The following is a 25,343-nucleotide window of genomic DNA, read 5'->3' on the forward strand; positions in this document are numbered from 1 at the left end:
ATGTTTAAAGGGGCAGAAAAGAAAATACTTTTATTTTATTTTTGCTTCTGACACAAAGGCTTGAAATGGTTTTCCATCTTTGCACGGTTTATAAATTTAGATCAAGTCAGTTATTCATGAAAAAATCTGGCTTCAGCTCAATTGCCATTTCTCTTGAATAGAAAACAAACGGTATTCAACATTCTAGCAAATACCAAATAACAGCATAAGAACCATTTTCCCAGATTCAAAAATAAACAAATAAATTTTTAAAAGAATCAGAAAAACATCAGAGAAGGTGATGTAGGAAAAGAGAGATAAAGAGGAAGATACTGCAGAATTTATGGAGTCTTTTTCTCACATTTCAAACTTTCATGGAATTAGAAAGCCACTTCTGGTTTCTAACTTTCCCCAGCTTCCAATAACACAGTCAAAGATAAAAAAATCTGGTGCCTCACTGTTTTGAAATGTGATGAACAATACCTCCTACCACTTCAAGAACTCCTCTAAAAGCAGCAAAACTAGAAGAAAGCCTATATTCTACACCCATCAAGGATAATTCAAAATCAAATCCATTTTTGAAATCCCAGTGCCAATCAACTCGTGGAAAGATGCATCCTCATCAGCCTTTTAACAAAGTCTATCTGATTGCATCCTCACAACGTCTTACAAGTGCTGGTCACAACTTTCCAATGATGACAGCTGTAGGGCACCAGTAAGTTACAGTCATAGGAAGAGACTGAAACAATAACATTGACAACATGGCATTCAGGAAAAGCACACCAACATATCTGCATGGAAACTTGGCTCAGCTAGGGTTGAAAAAGACAAGTGAGGAACTGCTCCCATAATCTCCAGTAATCCTAAACTCAGGATTATACATTTATAAACAATGACCATAAGGATATTATTAACAGGAATAATATTTCACTGAACCTTGGATAAAGAAATGTAACTAACTTGGATTTTATTCCGGCACAGCACCAAACACAAAACAATCTAAAAAGAGAAAGACTAAAAGTCTAGTTCCAACACAATAGATACGAGACACACCATCCTAGTTTGACTTCAGACATGAGTTGGTGGTCAAATGTATTTAAATGGTTAAATTCCTGTGAATTTTTAGCTTGCTGAACTATTCACAGTTACGTAAGACCATGCCTCTTATTTTCCATTGTATTGTACAGTATGTTCAAGTATTAATTCTAGCAAAAAGCACATATGGTTAGCAAGAACAAAACAACAAATCACTTAATTAAGATTTTATCACTTCAATTTTCAACAGAAGACATTTATACTGCTGCTTATTAGTCCTCTGCGGTTTTTAGCCAAGAACTGTAGATGCTGAGTGTGTGCATACATATAAATGGATACTTCTGCATGTGCAGATTTAGCATTTGGACAGAGTAATTTGAGGAACCAGGGGCTGCTGGAGACCACTCCTCTGTGAGGATCTCGCACTAGCAGGGGTTCACACAACTTCTCTCTCTTCTTTGCTGGATACGTGGGAGTCAGCCACAAGATCTCACAGGGAAAATGCAAGAGTCAATTTTGCTCCCTGGGGAAGTGCCCTTATCTTGCAGAGGGACACAACAGAGCTTCCAAACAAACCACAAAGTGCAGCAACCCAGTACCAGACTCTGCTTTGCTTGGTCCTGCAGGGAGGGAGAGGCGTGCTGCACAAGAACAGACACAACTGTCACAAGGCCAAATGCCCATACCCATCATGCAGCTTACATGCAGATCTCAAGTGTCTGCATTAATTGTGACGTAAGATCTGCTGCCTCTCCAATTCTCTTCTCTACCACCCACCTGTACCAGGACACAGGCCCAGCATCTCTTCCCTTCTCCCCCACATGGAATCTCAAGCTCTTGCTCTCCACCTTGTCCCCAGCCACAACAGCTTCACACCAGCTGCAAATGCTCGTGGTAGAACTGATCTGACAGCATTCTTGAAAAGAAAACCTAAATGCATCTTCTAATCTGAGCAACAGGAGAAAACTGCAACATGAAAACAACTTAGATGCAGCAGCTTATTTACTTGTCTCTTACCCTTTCACGTAAGCAGGTCTCCCCAGGACACTACTGTTCTTTTACCCATTTTCAAACGCCTTGTTCCACTTACCTGCCTTGAATATACACCTCACCCGTCCCAAATACCAGTTTGTATTCCAAACTGCTAATCTCAACACTGACAAAAGCACAACCGTGAAGTGAAAGGCACTGGCATTGATCATCAAGAACTGCAAAACAAAAACCTGGAATGACTACCTTTCTTCTTGCATACATGCTGCTTGGACTACTGCTTGAATTAACTTCTTTCAGCCATTCAACAAATACTCTAGAGCAAACAAAATATACTGAACCCATAAAACACTGCTGGCAGGTCCCACATTCTTCACATCCAACAATGCAGAAGCAGGACTATCTTCTATCTGGCTAATGTTGTTTGTGTTGACGACTAACCCTCATCTCCATCAGGCATTTATATGTTTGGATACAGGAGTTATTTGATTTACGATCAGCTTGTAGCCAGAAATTTCAGTATTTTCTTATGATAGCAATTTACACATCCCAGCAGATTCTTACATGTACTTTTGAAGCTGTGGTCCAATCCATACAAATGCATCACTTGACTTTCTTAATCCCATCCATGCAGACTGCCTGCCAAAAGAAATCAGTTCACACCTTTACCTTCTTCCCCACCTGACCTTGCACTGAGGGCTGAGACCAGCAAGCACTATCATGCAAGGCTTATGCCCAGTTCATATCAATTTAAGCAAGACAGGGCCATAGTTGCAAGCAGCACTGCATCAGAGGCAGGCTGCTTTCGGAGAACAGCATATAGTCACCTGACAGCATGACCTTTAAAAAGGCAAGGATCAGAAACCCAGGTGATGGTGCCTCATGCATCTGTGCAATAGCTGTTCCAAAAAACCCTCCGAAATCTTGGTGGGGGAGGAAGGTTGGTCAAACACGCTGAAAATTCTCTCTCTCTTTCTGGTAAGCTAGTAGCTGAACAAAAGATTTTAAATTCTGAAATTTCCACTTCTGTTAGAAGAAGGGAGACTGTGGAGAAATTAGAAAATGGCCAGTTTTCTTCAACCTGACCTTTTTAGGCAATTCAGTTGTCAACCTCTGTACAAGACATAGAAAACACAGCCAGGAGATTACTGTATAAGGTGGCACTTGCTTACTGAGAAAAATTCCATATGCAAGGGTTTAGGTAAGAAATGTTTTCCCAAAGGAGGTCCTACTTCAGGATCATGATTCCAGAAAGCATTGACCTTGCTGGTGTAAAACCACGCAAATTATGAGTGAACAAGATGAAAAAAACCTTAACATTCTGCTGTAAGAGCATGACAAAACAGCCAAAAAGGACACTCAGGTTTCTTTACCTTTTTTGATCATGCATGAAATGAGCTTAGCTATGTCACAACAGAAAAGACACTCTTATGTCGTAAGCAGAAAGAACAGGCAATTTTCAAAATGGTCCGCATTTCTGTTGGAGTATTTTCGACTCAAACTGTCTTCAAAGTCTTGTCAATAGTTCCTTTTTCCTTATCCATAGCAGTGTCACCAAAAAAGTTAGCAATGATTTAGGAGAAACATAAGAGAATATATAAAGCTTAAAAAGAAGCTGAGGTAAGCAGAGGGAGACTCGGAAGCCCGTATAGAAATTGAGGTTCTCACTCATTCAAGAAACTCATGTTTAGGCATTCCAGCTCTTCCTGTCATCGCTTCTATTGGCCAAACTGTGAATAAACATGAGGAAAAGATAATTAATCATACTCCTTGGAATTAAATTGTCCAAAATAAGCAGTGGCCCTTAGAATCTGAAGCCCCAGTGTTTCTTGTGGCACATGGAATTCCTTGTGAGGGAAACATCAGAGAACCAGAACCAGCCTTGCTTCCCGCATCGCCCGTTTGTGAATTCTTTCCTATTAATAGAATGAAGCACTGCAAAGCAGCTTGACCTACTAGAATAGACTGTGGTTAAAAGGAGGCACTGGGCCTTGAGCTCAAAATTTCTCTTTTCCAAAAAGGATACGATGACACCTGTGTTGACCTGATGAGGGAGGCAGTCTCCACAGAGGAAGGGGAACGAGCAGGGAACAAAGACTCTCACAAATACAGACTCTTCCCAGGTCTTTAGGTGGCCTCCAGTGATCTTTCCTCAAACTTCAGCTAGATCAGTAATGCCTAAGGAGGAAAACCCCCTCTGGTTTCATACACACACTTGCATAACTCGGTCACACACTGAATTCAAAACTCTTAAGAGAATCCTCAGAATGATAGTTTTCACTCGGTTTCTGGAAATCATTTTGTTTAACAGCATAACTCCAGTGAACAGTTATGCCAATACCTCTGTGGTTTAGAAAAACTAAAAATTATTACCAAACCCTAAAATAGATTATTTAAATTAAAATATCACTATACAATAATATTTAGAAGCTCAGCAGAAATACCTGGGGAAGGGGAGGGAATTTGATCCTCAAAGTGTGCTATAAAGGTGCTATCTGCAAGGTAAACCCCGTTACATGTGAAATTTGAGGAACAACACAGGAAATGCCACCATTAAATAAAAAATACTTTCAACTATTTCAAAATTTAGCACTTACTTATTCCAGAAACCCAGAGCCATGCTCGGAGTAAGCACAGGAGACAGGACTGTTTTCCACTCGTGCTTCTATCACGCATTTACTGTGAAACCAGAGGAAAACTGCTTTTTGATCTACCTGTCTACCTTACAAAGGCAATTCAATGCTCTTATTTCCTATGCAGGTACAAATGAGGCAGCTATTTCTATTCAATCTAAAGTCAGTTGTCTACTGTATGAAGCAGAGGCTTCTTCTGCCAAGACATCTGGTTCTCTACCACAATGATCAATGAGAAAAGCACAGCCCTGGGAACAGTAACTGTTAATTAGTAGCTGTTGAGGATCAGTCATGGCAGGAAAAGGAATAGCAGGTGACTGAGGGTCCTGCAAAACCGTACCTTAACTTATTTTTCTAATTTTTCAGAATTAGACTGACAGAACTAAATAACCCCTTCCAAACAGATACCAAAGGACCTGGCCATTAGGCTATTAAATGCATTTTATATTATTTAAGCCTCTCGTAAAATCTTTTATTAATGAAAGCCTGAGCAAGTAAGAATTTCAAAAGACATCAGGAGTTTTTGCTTTTTTTGTAGCTTGATAAAGTTGTAGAGAAACAGAAAGAAACTCACAGACGAATGCTGGAGCAACTTCTAATGGTAGAAAAATCACACAGACAGACACTGTATGAACTAGAGGAAGAGAAGAGGAAGCACAGCAAATACATGGAAAAAAGTGATGAGTTCACAAACCTACTGGAACAAGAATGTGAAAGGTAAGGTTACCTCTTGCCATAGTACTAAGAAATATCTACAGTTTCACATGTCTAAGCATCTGTCCGCTTTCTTATTCTGCATCCACTAAAAATCAGTGCATTTGCAGAGTTGTATTTTGAGAGTTCAGCTGTGAAAACATGACTAATTACTCCTAAATAACAGTAATGTCTACATATCCATCAGCAGGTAAGGTAGGTCAAATGGTTGGCATATTCTTCAGCACTGTTGCAGGATGACAGGTATGTTAGACTACAGAGAATACAAAGAGAAACGCAAATGTGTAAAGTTATAACCAACATGAAGTAGGCAACCTTTCAGCATGTTTAGATGTTCAGCGTACACTATAGTATGTAAGTAACAGAATATGAAATCAGGCATGCAGCCTTTGATGGCAGAAGAAAAAGACATAAGGAAAAGCAGAAGGTGTTTGGACAGACCACAGAGAGAGGAAGCAAAGGCAGAGGATAATTTACAGAAAGCTTTGAAAATAAGAATGCCATAAAGTTCTCATATCAGGATTGGCATAAAAACCATAAATCCAACTTTATTTTTAAGTATAACCTAAAAGCACCACAGCTTGTTTAAGCACAGTGCGAGGGTTTCATTACCAATTCTCAGAAGGATTAAGAAGAATTTAATGTCACTTACTGTCTTTAAAAAAGCCACTTTAAACTGTGGCTTCTCTGAATCCGCAATAAAACTGAATACATCTTAAGGAAAAAAAAAAAAAATGTATATATTGAAGAACATTTCCTATTCCCTGGATAGCTACTCCAGAAGATAGGAGAATATTGTCTCTGTTTCCTTTCGCTTAGGAACAGCTTCCAGATGGAAATGTTTGGGTGTGAGAACGTCAAGCCTATTCTAAACTCAGATTACGCATAGATAATTCTTCCTCTGCTTCGCCTGTGTAACATCATGTTCCACATATTTTGGCAGTGTTCACCCTCCACACTACACCTCTCTCCTGCAGGTCTATCAAAGGTAGCACATATGCTTCCCACCAAGTACACAGCCATATTTATGGTTTGCAATTAAAGAGGCTGGGGAAAAAAACCTTTTGCTTCTCAGAAAAACGTATACAGATGCAGGCAAGCACAGGCATACACAGAAAAGCACATACAGAGTCCCCCCACAAGGCACAGAAGTGACTTCTTTCTCGAAGAACTGTTTTTGTGAAACATTATCATATCAGGAACTAAAACCTGAGCTGAATTGAAGCTTTAATCTCTGCTGTCTTCTTCTCAAAAACCGAGACACACATCTCTTACAGACAGAGCTAAACAACTACAGTTGCTAAAAGTGGCAAAATGTTACATCAGACACGTGCTCACACAGTGTGAAAAGCTGCATAGAAGGAAAGACTAACCATCAGAGTCCTTGTATTTTTTTTTTCTTATGAAAACAGGGTAGACATGGGATTAAAACTCTCTTCCCTGCCCCTCCTCCATATTCCCCCCAAGAAGACTATAAAACTTTTACCACTATTATCTGCAACATTTAGTCTATCTGCCTGGGAAAAGGGGGGCAGGGGAAATACTGAGGTGCCTAATGAGACCTTAGAGGATGTAATAATACATTTCAGATTAAGTCTCAATTTTTGTATTTTCTTTGGAGGATGTATTTTATGTGGAAAACCTTAAGGGGGTGTGATGTCACATGTTGAGCCGATTCCAAAATGTTTGCCAAGTAATGTCGCCATCAAGATCTCCACGCAATTGCCTGCCATAACTAAAAAAAAAAAACAAAAACAAAAAAACCACCCCCCCCAAAAAACCCCAAAACCCACAACCATAAAAACCACTCAGCAAGTTAAGGCACAGCTCCTTCTACATTAGTCTGCCTGACCTGACATTCAGAATACACACCCATAGGCAGCAAAGTGACCTTTTCTTCCATTTCAAAAACCTTAGTCCAATTTAAATTTTCTCAGGATGCGAGTTTTGCATTTGGATTACAAACAAATAGAACTCTACGAAAAGTTTCATACATAAAGTGATAACAAATGAATTTTTGCTTCCCCCCTAATTCAATTTTTAAAAAAATTCAGAAAAGCAGTAAGTATTAATTAATGAACTTTCCTCTTTTTTCAGCCAGAAGCAGTATTCTAAGTGTGGAAGGGTATATAGCATTCCTCACCGTATTTCAGTTTCAAAGCAAAATCCTCCACTCAATTAGTCAAAAAAGTGTCTTGCTTTTATCAAAGAACACGGCTACAGTATATGCTAAAGTTACCTAGAAGAGTATAGAATGCATGCAAGCAAAACAAGGTACATAAATAATACGTGATTATGTGATCAAAATGGAAAAAAAAACCTTAGATGTTATGGGACAGTGATGCTGAAGCACTGAAAACTACTCTTGATAGCAAGAATACACAAACTATCAATCACATCCAACTCTTACATATGACTCTGAATATATTTTCAAATAATGTGGAGAAAAAGCATTTCCTCTTTCTTATGTATGTCCGCAGGAAGAACAGAACTGAAGAATTCTTAACTGAAAATTTTACTGATGAACTAATTTATCAGATGATCAAGTTCTACAAAAACTAGGCAAGCCTCCCCCTCTAGTGCTTCTCTGCTGCCTTACTCCCTCCATACATGACATTTCTCACGAAAAAAGTTAAAAAACCATGTCCGGATCAAGCAAAATATTATCAGTCTTCACTGACTCAGTAAAAACTCTTCACCTTAATCATTCAAGAATCCCTTTGACTTCATAGCAAGGCAACATGACTAAGTTTGGCCTAAGCAATTGTACATTGTCAGATTTGGGAGTTTAACCTTATGACAGGACTAGTGACAGCTTTCTAGATATGAGAACTGGATTAGCATTTAAGGTTAACCCTTTAGGCATTTTAAAGCATTCTTCTTGTTGCCAGCCAAAACTAATCCTCCATAGTCTTGCTGCAGTTAAGAGACAAAGATTGCTCTTCCAAACTGAAGAGTCTCAATACTTAGCAACAGACATTTACCAGTAAAAGAATGAAAAAAATCACACTACTACCATTACATTTATTCCTCTTCAGTCATACATACTTTTAAAGCATGGAGCCACTGACAAACGCCTATCAGATAAGGAACAGTTTTGTGGAGAAAAGGCGGCCAATGGGCAACGACTGCATAGGTCTTTCCCGCATTTCAACATGAATTGTACTCTGTATGTGTGCAGATCAGACAGGAACACAAAGACAAACTACATGTGCATGGTAGTGCACTAGACCAAGTCTACCAGAGCCTAGAAGGGAAAATTTTGTTGTATTGCAGGAGCCTAAAGAAATAGCAGCACCCAAACTCACAGTACAAAAAACTCCAGAAGCTAGATACACAGACTATGCTACTGAAGAACCATAGCATAAAAGCCATTGAGCTTGTTTAGGAGCTCTTGCATTTCATGGGCCTAGGGGATTGAGGGCAGGATTAAAGACTAGGAAGAATACTTACTTTAGATTCAAATGCAGATTCCACTGTATCTTCCCTGAGGATGTACCCATTTCTCCAAATACATTTAACCACATTCCATATTTTTGCAGTACAATTAAACAGTAAGAACTATTTTAGAAAACATTTTACAAAGCTAAAATATGAAACTAGAAGGTTTTCCACATATGCGTGTTCCCAATTTGAAAACACATGCCATATGCATATAGGTATTTACGCATTTACATATTACTCCCCCCCCCCCCCCAAAGAAACGAAAGAGTAAAATAGTAAAATGATTACCACTTACACAGCCCTTTTCCTCTGCAAATCTCAAGGAGTTTTAAATACTACGTAAGCACAGTTATTGCCCATTTTCTGAATACTGAAAGGAAATGAAGGTATGAGTGGAGGAAACCAGTCACAAGTACCCAAGGGTTAAACTGGAGGAAAGGAAGAAATCTCCCAATGTGTAGGTGTGTCCCACCTTCAAACCTTCTATATAGTGTATAGACTCTCAACTGTACAAAGGGTAAAGCTTTATTATGAAGATACACTGGTTAAATAAGTGAATGTTGTTCAACAGGACAGGAAAAAATAGCAGTTTTCAAATAAACAATGTAAACAGATTTTTAAAGGCAGTTATGATAAATGTTGCTCACAGGAATTCAAATATCAGCACTAAACTTTGCAGGCTGGTATAGCAGCAATTAGTAAGTTTAAGGATCATCTGCTAAGATGAGTTTTTTTTTCTCTATAGGGAGGAAAGCCATTGTAAGTTTTTGTTTTAGCTCTGAATTCACACTCACAAAGGTCATATACAGAACCTAGTCCAAAGAAAAAGAAAACGCAATTGTTTACACATAAGACAATCCTAACATTTCCTAAAACGAAACTTACTCCTTATGCTTTAAGCAAGTGAAAAAACCTAAGCCAGCCACCAAACTCTATTCTACTGTATCAGACATTTCTTCTTAAAACATCAAGAGCCTTTTCAGCATTAAGGTAAGTTATTATTATACCCATCTGAGGAGTCAGCATTCACCAACCATAAAAAATGGAACCTAACCTGCAAAAGTCTCACAACTGTAGTCTTTCTCATCTAACACACCACCACAAAACACTGTGCTTGTTGCTCCAACTGCTGCCCCCCTCAAGGTCAGTCAGTTCATATGACAACCTTTTGAGTGATACAGGTTAGAAGGGACCTCCAGAGGTCTCCAGCACAACCTACTGAAAAAACTTCACAGTCGGATCAGGTTGCTCAGACCTTTGTCCAGTTGACTATTGAAACCCCCAAGGGACAGCAATTCTGCTGGCTGCCTGGGCTCCTGATGCAGTCTTTGCCGTCCTCACCAGGACACCCTTTCCCTCAGTTTCATGGTAGGCATCATTCTGGCCTGGCTTCTGCCCCGTGTTCCACTGAAACTGCTCTCATCAAAGGCTCAATAACTTCCCTTCTGGCAAACCTCTGAACCTAATCCATCTTCACTGTCTCTGATCTTTTGGCTGCCTTAGACACAAATGAGCCTTCAGCACTTCCTTGCCACCTTACCCCCACAGAGTTTCTGCGACTCCAGCTGGACTCCTCTCTCTAAGTGCTTCCACAGTGTTTTCTGAATTAGAAACTTCTCATTGTCCACCTGTGCTCTGTCCATAGGACCCCACAGGTCTTATTCTTTAGGTCATTTTATCCATTCACTCTGTGCTTCTCCTCACAGAAACTCAAAGCCAGCCATCATCTCTACGCTGATGACTCAAGTCTACTCCAACCACCACCACCAAAACAACAACAAACGTCACTGTTCACGAGCAACCTGCCATCATCCCCAACTCCATGAGATCAGAAGGGAACTCAGTCTTTTAAGCCCCTGCCCTTGGTTTCATCCTTAAGATTCTTAATACCTCAGTTCTTAAAACTGGGGTAACAAAGTCATACTGCTTGTCACTCAGCCTGTCATACCTAGGCGCATTTTCTACCTGAGCCTTTCTACATTTAAGTCTCACAAATTCTTTTTCATAGCACTGCCAAGAAAATAGAAAATAAAATAAAAAACAAACCAAACAAACACCACACACACCCCCCAAACCCACACAAATAAACCAAGCACATCTTTCTGCCCATCCAAATAACGAAATCCTTTTCCAGGCCCCCACTTCAAAAATATTTTTTTATCATTTCCACATTAGCTATTCCACCCCTCTATGTCTCCTCACTGCGTGCACTCTCGTTACTGAGTTAAGGCTATGTGTTTCCTCTTGTGTAGCTTTACAGTACACACTTACCCTCTGATGCAATGTTATTACACAGACTAAACATCACACTGAAAATGTACCCAAATTAAATAATATTATGTTATAATACTGCTCAGATATTGAGTAGGTAAGAAATGTGATTTCATAAACCTGAGCATTCTACGTTAAGTGGTTTGTTGTTTTTTTTAAAGTGTCAGATGAAAGTAATTGCTACACACAGTAGGTCAAGTGAGCAACGCTTGAAAACTGGGACAGGGCATCAAGGAGAGAAGGAACTATCTCAGCTAAAAGGTGAAGTGTGTTAGTATGTTGTCAGCATAACATTGCTGTACTTTAATTCTGACACATTCACACATTGGAATAACAACATATTGCATATGCCCAGGTCTGGAAAATTTCATATTCTATAACAGTGGGTATAATTAATATTTGCTGTTTTTCTTAATGAAGCCAATCAAATATTATAAGAAGCAGGATCTTATCTCTATAGAAAGCTACAGTAAAAATAAACACTATCGACTTATTTATTCTACATGTGTTACCAGCAGTTTTTAATTTCATGCACACTGAACTATTGTTGTAGATTGCATTGTACTCAAATGCAATCATTTCCTTTAAGCTTTCTGGCAATGAGTTATATATATTACATATGCCTGAGACTATGTCTTGCAAGTTGTGAAATGGATGCCAGATCTCTGTACATTTGACCTTTTTTCATGGGTATCTAGTGTTCTGTAGGTGAATAAGAGACCCACCACAAGCAAAACATTAGCGTTTGTATTCTACATTACACCCCAACGGGACAGTCCCACTAATAATACCACTGAGGCACGAAGACAGACTCAAGGAAGTGATGTGCACGGATTAATTACCTCATGCTTGTATGTGAAAAACTATGTACCATTGCGCTAAATAACTTTCAACAGATGTTGTGAAATCAAACCCTTGACAAATTCAAGGATTCAAAGATTTCTACAACAGTTTCTGTGCATGATGGAAGGTTTAAATACTTTATCTTAAAGCAAATAAATTGATAGAATCCAGGTGAACAAAGGGATTAAAAAACCCCAAAACTGTTAAATAGTCACATTATGTTTATTCAAAGCAAAGATTAAGGATAAATACAAATAGAAACAGGGCTTTCAACTTGGTGTTAACACAACTGAGAAATTCTCTAGATTCATGGTGCAATTCTAAATCACTCCACCTATTGTAATCAGCAAGCAGATGCAAGATCTAGGTGATAACCATTTCTCATGCAAATGCACTGACATTGGAGAAATGACAGAGAGAAGTGAGGTTCATATTTAATTTTTTTGAATTCTGAGCACATTAAGATGTCTGTTCACTGCTTCAGGCACACTGTCACGATTACCAACCGATACTATCATTGCACACTTTGAGGCTGGGGAGGACACAATGAAAAACCTTAGTCAAACAACCTTTTTCTACACCACTACCCTCTCTCCCCGCATGAGTGGGGAAAGCGATGGCCATTGCCATACGCCCTCCCTCCAAAAGGGCATAAATTCTCCTGAAAGGGACGATCATGGAAAACCACACTGGTGATAGCTCCAGTCAGCACTTTTCACCCTAGTGTCAGAGCTCAAAGGGAAAGATGATCTTTCTAAGCTGGCAAGTCTCAGAATATTTATGGCTCTTGTAAATCAACACCAACTCCATATACTCTGTTTGGAACCTAACCAGTGACCAGCACTGATGATGAAGCACTGGCCAAATATGCTCATGGCGAGGCGCTGCCCTCAGTAATGGGGCACTTGCTCTAGTCACCAATTTACATTTCCAAATAAGACTGAGTGCACTGCTCCATGTGTGGCACAGCATAACTAGTCTAATCATAAGCAACAATAGAAGCGGATGACTGCAGCAAGACCTGTGACCAAAAAAAGACACGGTGCACTTCTGATTCATTGCAGGGTGGGGCTGTGAGAGAGGGAGAAATTGGCACAGGATTTTGTAACTGGAGTTTGAAAAGAAAACACACAACATCAGACGGAGAGAAAAATCTATAAATCATTCTTCGAGATAGAAAGTTTGACACTATCATAATTTTCCAGAACAAACCATTGCTATGGGAAAAGTTATACTCCTGTTCGAGTATGGAGGAGGAGAAATCTCAATGAAGTTAAGATCTCTCTCGTGGCAGAAAAATTTAACTGACTTATATGTTCTATAATTAGTTACATATCTTAAGAACAGGCAAGAGAAAAATGGCCATGAGAACTGAGAATGCAGGTCACACACCAGTTTCCAAGACCTGCAGTCTAAACTCATAACCAAGTTTCCCATGGCATATTATGAGCTTCAATGCGTTTATGCCCAGCTACAAAATCTCTAAGCATTATATACACATATGAAAGAAGCATGCATGGGAGACTGAAGCAGTTTAAGAAAAATGTCACAGCCTCAGTCTCTGTGCTAAGACAGTAATTTTAAACAGAGAGTAAAAAAGAAAATCAGTAGCACTACATCAGTTAAGAACAGAGATTACTGGACAAAATTGTTAAAAATAAACACCAAAATCTTCTTATGTGATAATTTTGATTTTCACATAAGTACATTTTTGTTGTTGTTTCTTGAGCCTGAAATGCACACTGTATAACCTTTCAGGAAAACACCACACACTTGGACAAGGTAACACATAACCTATTTAGTGTCTGAAGACCAAAAGTGTGAACACATTGAAAAAGTATGTTCAATATTTGAACCCTTCTGCTAAGAAGACTGGAAAAAAGCCAGAGAATATGTATAAATTCAGAAATAAACTAAAAGGTCAGGAGGGACATATGAACCATCATTTCTAAAATTTCTGTTTCAGACTCCTATATGGGGGGGGACAGGACGGGTGCATGGCTCAGAGTAGAAAATGGGAGTAATAGGAAGTAGATACAAGAAAAACCATTAGATCATCTAGTCTCATCCCTGGCAACAGAGGGTTGTTCTCCAAACATACTGTCGACAGCTTTGCTTCTCATTACAAATGTCCAAAATACAGAAAGGTCTCAATCCCTGTAGAACTGTTCTATAAAAGTTGCGTTGTTGTAAATAAAATTATACTTATTTATTCATTCAATAATTCATTCTCTTTAACAACTCAATACAGTCCTTCCTGATAGGATTGTTACTCTATTGAAAGATTTCTAGATACTTGGCTAAGACTGAAAAAGACCTCTAAGGCACCCATTTTGGTCACAGAGACAGACCCAGCTGAGATCCACAGCAGATAAAAGCCAAAGATGAGAGTTTCAGTGGGCTACAGCAAGGTCTGCTGCTTAAGGATGATTCCAAATAGAGAACTGCTCACTCCCCTTCTGCGGTAGGTCTCAACTGCGTACGCCTTGGGATAAAAACCCAACTCAATGCCCCCTGCAAGGCACAATTTGAAGGAACTCCAAAGACTGAGCAGGCAGAGAGACTTAACCAGTCCCTTCACCCTCCCACAGAAAAACTAGAGCTTCTACAGACATACTGACAACAGAAGGCCTAAGCACTAAAGGCTCTTGAACTATCACTTGATCATCAACAAGGTTAATTTTCAAGCAGAAGAAAACCCCAAAACCAACAGTTGTGATGGGGTCATTGTTATCAGGCTACTGAAAGGGGAGAGGGGAAGTATTTTGCCATAGGAAGGTTTTATTCCCCTCCAAAATAGGAAATTAAAAGAGCCAAAGGGACAATAACACTGAAAATACCCAGACAGGTAACTGATTTATGTCTGCCAAATTTGGCCTAGCATCAGTTACCTTCTCCCAGACTCTACCTTTGCCAAGAGTGTTGGAGAAGAAGGGAAACTCACTGAATCCTGAAACATGGCTGTTTTCAAATGTGCATATGAGCTTGACGAGATATACCTTGCACAGGTCTGCTTTCATTCTCTGCCCAAGATACTCCTAGCAGTTTCAGTGGAGACAGCATTAGATTATGACGCTGCAAAAGAAAAATCACTAAAACTGCTCTTTGGAACAATGCCTTATTTACTTCCTTGCCAACACCTTTCAAGTTACACATTTTGCTTGAAATTATAAGAGCTGATTAAAAACCTGCAACTTGAACAGAGCTCTTCACTTTTAGAAGCAGTGAGTCTTGTCTCTCATACATTACTGGGAAATTTCTTAGCCTCAGCACTTCGATTCGTAGTATTTTCAAGTCACTGGGGAAAAACACATGCCCCACAGACATTATCAGGGTATAGTTAACAAAACTGTTTTTCTTGAACTATCCTTCCATTTCAGTCAATCGTAATTGTTACCATCTCACTTGTACTTCCTTACACACTATGCTAGCCTCCTTCCTCCTCATAACCTGGAAAAAAAACCTGAACAAAACCAGACAAATCTGTGGAAAAGGAAATAAAACCTAGCAGAAATGGAGACCATGCAGCCTCCTCCCCCTTCAAGCTGATTTGTATGCTAAGAATTTTAGGGTTATCAGAAAATTCTTAGTACTGTAAACCTTATTCTGACGTATAAATTTATTACTACTAAGATGACTTTTAGGAATGTTCGGATCCTACAATTTGCATTTAAGTCATCAGGAAATTGGGTCATCATTTATTCAAATGTTTAGACAAGATTTCACATGCTTCTCATTTGAAAATTTTATCTTGCATCCAGCTGGAGAACTGAGAAGCAAGACACACTCCCTGAAATCCTAAAATTCTCCCTTTTTTTTCAACAGTATTGCCAGCTAAACTCTGGATGTCTTTGCGTTCTGTCAGACAGGAGAATGAGTCAGTCTGTCCCTAACTGGCCTTCTAAAAAGGAAAATGAGAAGTTTGATGACATATTTGGATAAACACACTCACTGGATGAAGTTACTTAACTTTTTATATTTTTAAGTTTGCTATAAACCTTCAAAATCCTTATAGACTAGATTTAAGTATAGCCAATAAAAACTATAGATTATAAATAAACTTAATGAAAACCACTATATTAAAACTCTAAGGACCTTGTAAACATGCTCATCAAAGTTTCACCATTGTAATACAGCACCACATCCATAAATCTATGTTATTAATTGCTAGTCATCTACAACTCCTATTGAAATATCAGCCCGATAGAGATCATCTTTGGTTTCCTGATGGTCTCTGAACACAATGTAACAGCCAACATTGTAGCTCTGACTGAAGGAGCAACAAATAAACCCAGAGTTTATACACTTCAACTCCCCTGAAGAGACAGTGAAGACTACTGTTATCATCTATATGCGCTTTAGGTCTCCCTAAGTGTAGTATTTGGCCTAGAAACATAAGATGATTGAAAAATACAGTACTGAACCTATAGAAGGGCACAAATACCAAGCTGACTTAGCTTCCTAAGCCCTCAGTTTACCAAAGGGTAAGGAAGTTTAAAATACCTTTTTGGAAAGCATAATTTCTTGCAATAGTGAACATCCAACAGCGCAGTGTGTAACTCAATATAGTTTTATTAAAGGAATGTACCTTACAGATTCAAGCTCCTGACCTCTATGAATTCCCATCTTCTTTAGCTCTGTATTAACTTCAGATGCAAAGAAAGAAAAGAAGGCATTCCAATGCAAAGAAGGAAAAGAAGGCATTCCAAACAGAGCTTTTACTAGATTCATAAAATAAAACGTTTATATACATCAGGCTGTTTTCCACACATGCTTATAAGCAGTATCAAATTTTAAGATTAGTCTGGTCTAACTTTCTTGTCTGTAATCAGTCTTAAAATTAAGCTAATTTCATATAATTTCAGATTTCACTACCAGCATTTCACTGAAGTGTCCAGTTTATCGCTTACATATGTAAAGATCTGAGTCTCAAAACATTATACACAATCTTGTCCTTGGGTATTCTGATTACTAAATGCAAAGATAGTGGTTTTATGATACCCAGGAGGCATCCAGAGCATTTCTTGGAGAAAACTGAGAAGGAGCTGTTCACGATAAAAATAACAACATATAAAGGAATTTACAAAGTGCTTGGAGACAAAATTAGCTTTTTAGCCACCTGACTACAAGACTGTCTCCATGGCTACATCTTTGAAATGATCCTAGTACCAAAGCACAGGTTCATGCAGCAAAGTATGCTGCATTATTTCATTAAGTAGTTGAGAAAATGATGCAGGAAGAAAGGGTTCAGTTTTACTAGACTGTGGAAAGACTTTTGGAATAGGATGCACAAACTTTACCTAAAATAAACCAAAAATAGGCTCCCGGTATTTAAGTTTAAAATGAAGATGAAGCCTGTTTAAACTTAGCAGAAAGGTGCAAAGGCATGCACAAGTCAGGATGACACATCAATTAGGGATGCAATCATTAAAGCTCTGTATTCTTGGAAATAAAGCATTAAAGTAGTTAACGAAGTCTGACAGGAAATAGCAAAGCTCTGTCTAACCAAACAGTATTTCAACCAAGCAGAGTTTAAAAAAAAACAAACAAACAAAAAAAACCAGCCAAAGAACAAGGGTGCAAGGGCTCCTATATTAATGCAAATCCAAGAATCCGATAAAAACTACACTGTCTAGTATTAAATGTGGACGTGGATAGAATGTGCTTCTCAGTGCGTGAGAAGAAAACATTCAGAGGAATATGATTCTACTATTGATAAAGTATTTAAATTAGAATGAGAGAACTAATTATGCTGATATAGGAGCTGTACAGCTGTAACAAAAAAAGGAAAGCAGAAAAGTGGAGAGAGTAATATAAGATAAATGTATTTAACTCTGTAAAAGCATATCCAGACTTTCTGTGAGTTGAAGCTCATACATAAAGAGGTAGTCATATTAATGCTAGACTACTGACCATCAATCCAAAATAATGACACTTACACATAGTGATGAGAGGTAGAAAGGGCAGAAATAAGGGGAATCTGCAGTTATTTTTACATGCTGGATAAACAACACACTAGAGTATAACAGAGAATAGCTATTTAAATACTTCAACTTTTTGTAAAGCATCTAATCATAAATTTCAATAGTAGAAGCAAGTTATGGCTTTTGCTCCTGCTAGTCCACAGTGTAAATATTGAAAAGCCAGAGATGCATGAGGCACCACAGAAACAATTTAACAACACTGACAAAGCAGATCCCACGTAAATGTGTTATCAGCAAATCAAAAGCAACTAAAATACTCTCCCCAAAGCCAACTAAGCAATTTAACAACAGATTAGAATAAATTCAGTATAAAGACATATTAAAGGGGAAGATATGTGCAAACAAAGATAACATACAAGAAATAGAAATGCTGGTATGTTAAAATCCATCCATCCATCCAAAGTGGGAAGTCTGCATTCTACTCAAAACAGAGAGCATGGAATTGCTCTGGACATTCTTCCCCTCTGAACACTGAGGCATAAAATTAATTTGGTTCATTTGCCACAATCTTAGTTCTGTTTCATTTGTATTTTTCCCTAACCAACAACATTGGATTCCACTGTTTGGGAAGTCAAGAAGGGTTTCACACTAGACCCTCTTTATGGAGAAAAGAGTCTGTGAAGCTACCTGAAGCTAAACTGATAACAGGAAAAGCTTTAGATCAAATTTGTACAACACAAAGCAACAAGCTTACTAGCACCTTACCAGGACTAAATGGTATTTAAGTGTTCTAAAAGAACTTGCATGAGAAACTGATGAACTATTAGCTGGTGGGTCATTCCTCTCTTTAAAAAGCCAGAGAAATGGGAAGCAGCACTAGTTTTTAAACAAGAGATTCTAGGAATAACTAAAGCAGAACTCAAGACCAATTCATTTGATTCACCAACTAATTAGAAGAAACTGTAGTAGAGAACTGGCAGGTATCAGGCAAACACAAAATACTCCAGCCAGTTGAGAGGAAAGCAGAATCATGTGCCAAGTCTGCTCTCCTTCCCCACCTGTCCTTAAACTGAGTAATGCTTTGCCCTTCTATCCTCCTGTTAATTCTGGTATCTGCAATGAAGCAAAACTAACTGAGCTCACAGTGGTTCATTTACCCCTTTCCCAGCATGAGTATGTTTTTCGTGCACTTTGACGTGCATAAAAACAAAACTCAAGGGTCTGACTAGTTACTTAAAATTGTTTGAAATAGATGTTTATAAAAGCCAATTTTTAACTGAGTTCCTTATGGCTGTGTGCCTATCCATCATCATCCCATTTTCTCATCTCTCAGCTAACTTCAAATGAAATGCAAGAAAGAAGCAAAGACCTCTAAATTATGAAATGCCTACAGGGTTCTTGAAAACAGATATCTTTTCGCGTCCAGGATATTAAGCAAGAGTCCAGTTTGACCCAGATAGAAGTACATTGCAGAAAAACTTTGTGTTCATCCTAACACGGGGAAAGCCTAGTAGCTTGCACATTATTGGACACTAAAAAAATCCAGCCATGAAACAAACTTCCATAATTCATTTTGTTTCACTATACAAACAGCTTTTTTCCACAGCAAATAACACTGCTTTTACAAACCTTATGGAAACAGCTACCTATCCTTACTGCACCCAAATGAAGAAGTAAAATCAGAATCTTGATTTGCTGTTGCAAAAGCTGAATATTTGGATAGTTGTAGAACATCACAATCTTCGCTTTTTCCTTCTCTTCTTTCTAAAAATCAAAGAATGAGATTATAGGAACCCATGCATAAGCCTCATGAAAATATCTATAATGAAATATTTAGTCAAATTTTCAAGAAAAAAGTACTAGCATGTGGGGTCATCATTTCAAAAGAGCTCAGGCATGCAGCCTTCAACCTCTTAGAGAATGCAGCCAGACTTCCCAATGCATTCAGGCATGCAGCAGTTCACAACAATAATGGGGAGAAGAATGAAGATGCTGAGCTCACTGGAACAGTTCGGCTTTTAAAAATTATTTCCAATAAAGCAGAGCTCTCCTATCTCCAAGGAGAGAGGGAGAGGCTGTTTGTTTTTAAAAGAAAAATACTAAAAATATCTTCAATTATAAAAAAAAGCTGGAGAGAACATATCACAAGTCCTCTTCAGCTGAATCCACAAAAAAAATGTGATAAGGCAAAATGTATATGATGAATGTTTAAGACACTGAAATATCTTCAAGAATTAGGACACAGGAGTACTTGGATCCCAATGCTAGATAACATTGGGACCATGAATGCAGAAAAAAAAGTCCTGAACCATTTGAACACCATTCTACTTTCTTATAGCATCTAGACCTCTACCTTAATTCTTTAAGAAACTTCTCCTCATGTTATCTTGTTTGTTCAGCAGTTATAATTCCTGTGGGAAAGGGAAAGCTGATGATCTGCTGTATAACACTGCAGAAGTTATTACACTTCCTTATTTAACACAAACACCTCACTTTCCTCAAGTGTAAAATGGAATGACAATACAACACCGTAAGTTATTACTCATGCCAAGTCTTACTCACTGTCATTGCATTCAGGACAAATACATAAGACAAGAAAGTACACACTACCATGTGCTGCAGTTCATAAAGTATATACTAAGCAGTTATTCATATGAATGCATTGGTTTCTTTTTTTTTTTTTAAAATAAGTTTATTCTATTTGATCCACCTGTCCTCAGATAACTTCAGTCCTTAGTATTAAAATAATTCAATTTCATTTCCTTTTTGGTTCTTGTCATCAGCTCTATAAAGAGTACTTATTTTTGCAGTCATTATGGCAAACCACAGATTTTTGGTTGCAGCCCAAAAAGAATCCTTCACTTTCTCTTCAGGTAATGTTTCTGTTTCTCTATTTTTATACAAGGTGTCCAGAGTATCTTATAATAGGTATATTACTTCACCTTTTAGTAACCTTACTTAACATGGAGCAAGTTTTGCCCTCCTAGCACTCATGTTCCCCTCTCGGCTTTCGACTGTAGCTGTAAACTATGTTCAGAAACAAAACGTAAACTTTGTCCCATGTTTGACATTAAAGGCGTGATTCAGCTTATAGATGAAGATATCTAAAGTAAGTGACTTTGTTCAGATGCCTCCATTGTGAGGCAGGCACCTAAGATCCAAGCGCTGTCCATGGAAATGTACTCATGACGGCTCCACTCAAGTGACTGAAAATAGTGTCTTCACATGGACTAAAATCCCACTCCAAAAGTGGTAACTTGTAGATAACTCAGATAGGGCCACTATGCCTTTCTGTAACCTCTCTTTGAATAGGCAATTTGAAAGATAAATCTCTACTGGGCTGTTCCCTACATTTATTACACAATCATTTGCAACATGGTCTCTTGTACCTCTCCCTCACGTGCTAGTATTGACCACTGTCTCTGACCCAGCTTAACTGTTTCACATCTATTGCATCTGCCCATTCAGATTTCTTACCATTCTACTTCTGTTTACACAATCAGACTTCACATTTCAGTTCTCAGGGAGGAAAAAACACCCCTTTGGAAGAAAATGAACTCAGCAAATGGAAAAAAAAAAAAGCAAAACCACCAAAAAAAGAGCAAACAGCAAAATCCCAGAAATATCTGGAAATTACAGATCTTATAGAAGCCCACTAACTTCCATTCTATACTCCGAGTTTGGAGCAAGTGGAACACGATGAGCAGATATGTAATGTATGGTGGAAGGTGTGTCAATTCTCACAAGGATACACTTGGTAGTAAAAGATAAAATGGTTAGGAAATTGGTGCTAAACCCACATGGTTAAAAACAAAGAACTGTGAAAAAAGAAAAAAAGTTCTTAGATTACTGCTGTGTTTTCTCATTATTCAAGCTGGGATATCCCTATTTATCAGCAAAGGAAAGGAAAAATATATAATGACATTTTCATGGAAAGACGAAAAAAATTAGAGTCAGTATTTGATTTTTAACTGTTTGGCTAAGTTCAGAGTTACAAAACCAGAGTTTACATTAAGAACCTAAGCTTTGTTTGAGTGTTTACTTTATAAAAGCTCTGAGTTGAGAAGCTAGCAGAATAAACTGTGTATTATCATTGTCAGTGTAAATTACAGGTTTTGTTTGCCATAGCCCTCTGCAATGAGAAGCTGGCCGAGAGCCAAACAAAAGTGAATAATTCAAAACACTCAATCAGTTACATTCTGAGACATTTTGTTTAGTGTTTAATAAGCTCTCCAGGGATGGAGAAATTACTGAAGCACATTGTCTTGACATGAGCTGAAACGGTTCTCTCTCGTCACCACATTTTGGGGAATTTGACATTAATGTATTAGATGAACATAGGTCCGTATATATACATGCATATATGCATGCTCCTGTTTTTGCACATATGTATATTGAGATACGTTTTGACAGTTTTGCACATCTGATGTTCTTTATTGCATTCTGTCTTTGAACTGAAATGTCCATATTCAGTAAAATTTCTATACACATTTATACATTCCCTCACCAATCTACTGTCTCTGCAGGATTTCTTGTTTTACACAGTAAGAGAGGACACAATCAAATGCATCATACACTATGCATCGCAAATGCAGAGTGAAGGCTGCTCGGGAACTGTTCTTTACTTTATCTCACATTATGGAGAAAGAGAGCCTCTATTAACATAATAACATGATAACTCCAAAACTAAAAGTTTATAAAAAAGTTTGTGTTTCTTTCACTGATAATCAGGTTATGACACTCGCTTTTACTAGAAGTTTCTGAGCCCAAGAATTTAGGAAATTCTGCTGAGCCTTTAGATGCAAAACAAAGAGACTGAAATTGTTAACAGTTGTTTCTGAGGATTCAGTGGCAAGCTAGAAAAAGAGGGGAAAATTATTATTTTGAGATCAAATGTATCTCCTCTCAGAAATCAAAATGTGACATTATCATAGAACAAATTATTCCGCCCCTGTTTTCCCTACAGTTTGGCTCCTACAATTTTGTTAGGCATCCTGTGTGAGTCATCGTCAAGAGTCCTGATATTATGCTAGAATAAGTGTCCTAACACAACAGTATGTAGGCTCCGATTTCAACACGTATCATTAAGTTTTATTTAGGACCAAAAGGGAGGTTGGGCCATTTCATATAAAGGCCTTTCAGAATAGACTGTGGCTGTTCATTGAAGGTAGTTTCTTTAATTGTGTACCTTAAGAAATTCAAGACACCACACAGGCTCCAAAGAGTGGACAATACTGATGCTTCTCAAAATACAGCATTTCACTGGTTGCGCAAAGGAAACGTGCACAGGCTGGAGGGTTTGCCATAAGGCATGATGTCTTACCGCACAGCTGTCCTCATCGTTTGAGACATGCCATTCATGCTTGTCCCACTCTAAAGGTGTACATACATATGTCACACAGGCAACATAGGATTCTTTGAAATAGCACCTGTTCAGCTGCAGCCCTACCTGTATCTCAGCTGCCAGCTCAAGAGGGCATGACAGGCCTCATGGCCTCCAACTACAACTTCTGTTGACGGTCTGGAATACAAGTCAGAGGCACCAAAACTACCCTGTAGCCTCTAGCCAGCGTTTTCACAGGCATTATCAACACCCTCCCCATCCTGGGAAGGACAGTTTTACTTAGTGCCTCACCAAAGTTGCGATCTTATCTAGAAGTCTGCATCAGGACTAAAGGGAGACTGTATCTGTATACATATACATGTATACACACACACTTTCATGCAGCCAGCTTGCGTTACTGATAGCATCATACCGCAAAGCTGTAAAGAATACTGAACCCAATTAGGATATTTCCTAATACATGATGAAAGGTACTTCCTAGGTATCCAATAACAACTTCTAAATAACTGTAAATGCCTTTGAACCATATCTAGGAGAAAGCAGGTTGTGAAAAGGAGCCAGGAAGGCTTAAGGAGAGAGTAAAGAAACAAGTTAAAACCAAAAAAATAGAAGAAACCATTCTACTAAGTTGGAGCAAAAGTGCCTCACCTTTCAGAGTAGGCCAACAAAATCTACCATGAGGCTCTTTAAGGTCCAAACCCCAGTGTCTCCCTAACATCACAGGAAAAGTTGTACGACTACATGACATGACCAAAATGCTGGTGGTTCCCTATAACGCACGTGACCTCCAACATGCAAGACATGGTCACTTCACAGAGGAGGATGGCAGAGAACGGGTTACAGGCCAGCAGGACAATTCATAAAGCCCACATAGGACTCCTTACCTTAAGGAATGATGGTAAAAGAAAAAAAGCCTGGTCAAGTGTTCTGGCAGGCCATGCCCAACCCCAATGGTCACAGACTGGCTCTCCTGATCTGAAATAAGGTTTTGGAGAAAGAAATTGGGAAGAGATATTTATCAACTGAAAGCCTCAAGTCATCCTTAAATGCACAAACTTGGGATGAGGTCTGGCACAGGGTTCCTTATAGACGGTGCTGTATGAAATACAGACCCTGCAAGTTCATAGTTTTATCTGTTGTTCTTATAAACTGTACTGGCAATACATTGCCTGGGAGGAAGAAACAGCTGAAGCTGTGAGAGTCAGGAGACAAGGAGGACTCCCTGCTGCTGTCGCACGCAGTTCCAGAATGTTTTCTGACACCAGCTTTTGTATGCACTATCCACTTATATTCTTTATGAAAAGGGTAAGAAGAAAGTTTGACGTGCTATTACTCATCAAAAATAGCATTTAGGAATCTGTTATGTGATTTTGCCATTTTTCTTCTTTTCCAATCAAACTAGATTACATTTCGCTAAGCTTTATGATTATAGATTGTCTTCTATTTGGCAGCGTCAACAAAAACCACAAAGGATTACATGCAGAAAAGGTCACGCTACACTCCCCACCACTGTCTTTTTTGCGCTGCGACACTTTGAACTGCCGCAAGTTATTGAAGTGAGTAAAAAATGGCATAGCTTGAAACCTTTATACTTTGGCTGTTTGATAAACAGAAGTTCTTACTGCAAGCGCAACAAATAAAATAAAATTTCACCTCCAAGGATATCCATCAAATAAGAAAAGCTACAGCCTCTATAAAATGAGTTGCACACAGCCATGTGTTGCATTTCTCTCTCAGAAACAGAAGTACATTTCACACCTCCTTTTTCATTTGCTTTAGTAACATCCTGAAAAGGCCAGAAAATCTCTACCTGCAAGTAGCAAAAAAATACTAGGAAATATTAAAGTGAATTTTAATAAACTTAGTTTAGACAATCTTTTTATTCTCTACTACCAAGTCACTATGAAATGGCAATGGCTGTTGTTGGTGCCCTAAATACACATAAATAAATATGAAAAAATGAAATTAGGATGTTTTGGATTCCTGGAAAGGGAAGGGAGTAAAGGGAAAGGAGTTTGCAATGCCTATTCGGGGCGGGAAGGGGGGAAATTCCTGACCTGGTGTCCATCATCTCAAAAGGTGAGTTTAGGTTTCAATTACTGTCATCTATTTACATTGTTGAAATATTTAATTCATTAGTCTAAAGGTAAACTATTTTTATACACT

The 25,343-nt window shown here is 38.4% G+C and overlaps 2 protein-coding genes across 6 annotated transcripts in view; one reads left to right on the plus strand and one right to left on the minus strand.

Moving 5' to 3' along the window:
* LOC115343724 (filamin A-interacting protein 1-like) overlaps positions 1 to 11,204 on the plus strand; it is a 140,385-nt gene extending 129,181 nt beyond the window's left edge. For both annotated transcript variants that reach the window (XM_041124884.1, XM_041124883.1), the window contains 2 exons: positions 5,176 to 5,354; positions 10,502 to 11,204. In XM_041124884.1, coding sequence (XP_040980818.1) covers positions 5,176 to 5,354; positions 10,502 to 10,673 — 351 coding nt within the window. In that variant the 3' untranslated portion in view covers positions 10,674 to 11,204. The remainder of the gene's footprint in view (positions 1 to 5,175; positions 5,355 to 10,501) is intronic.
* Positions 1 to 25,343, minus strand: part of CMSS1 (cms1 ribosomal small subunit homolog) — a 244,933-nt gene that overhangs the window by 161,207 nt on the left and 58,383 nt on the right. The window contains exon 1 of one of the 4 annotated variants that reach the window (XM_030020081.1): positions 14,909 to 14,981. The exons of the other annotated variants lie outside the window; for them this stretch is intronic. Coding sequence (XP_029875941.1) covers positions 14,909 to 14,972 — 64 coding nt within the window. The 5' untranslated portion in view covers positions 14,973 to 14,981. Of the gene's footprint in view, positions 1 to 14,908; positions 14,982 to 25,343 lie in introns of those variants that run through there. 4 annotated transcript variants of the gene reach the window in all.

This window comes from Aquila chrysaetos, chromosome 7 (assembly GCF_900496995.4).
Source record: "Aquila chrysaetos chrysaetos chromosome 7, bAquChr1.4, whole genome shotgun sequence".
In the NCBI taxonomy this organism is placed as follows: domain Eukaryota; kingdom Metazoa; phylum Chordata; class Aves; order Accipitriformes; family Accipitridae; genus Aquila; species Aquila chrysaetos.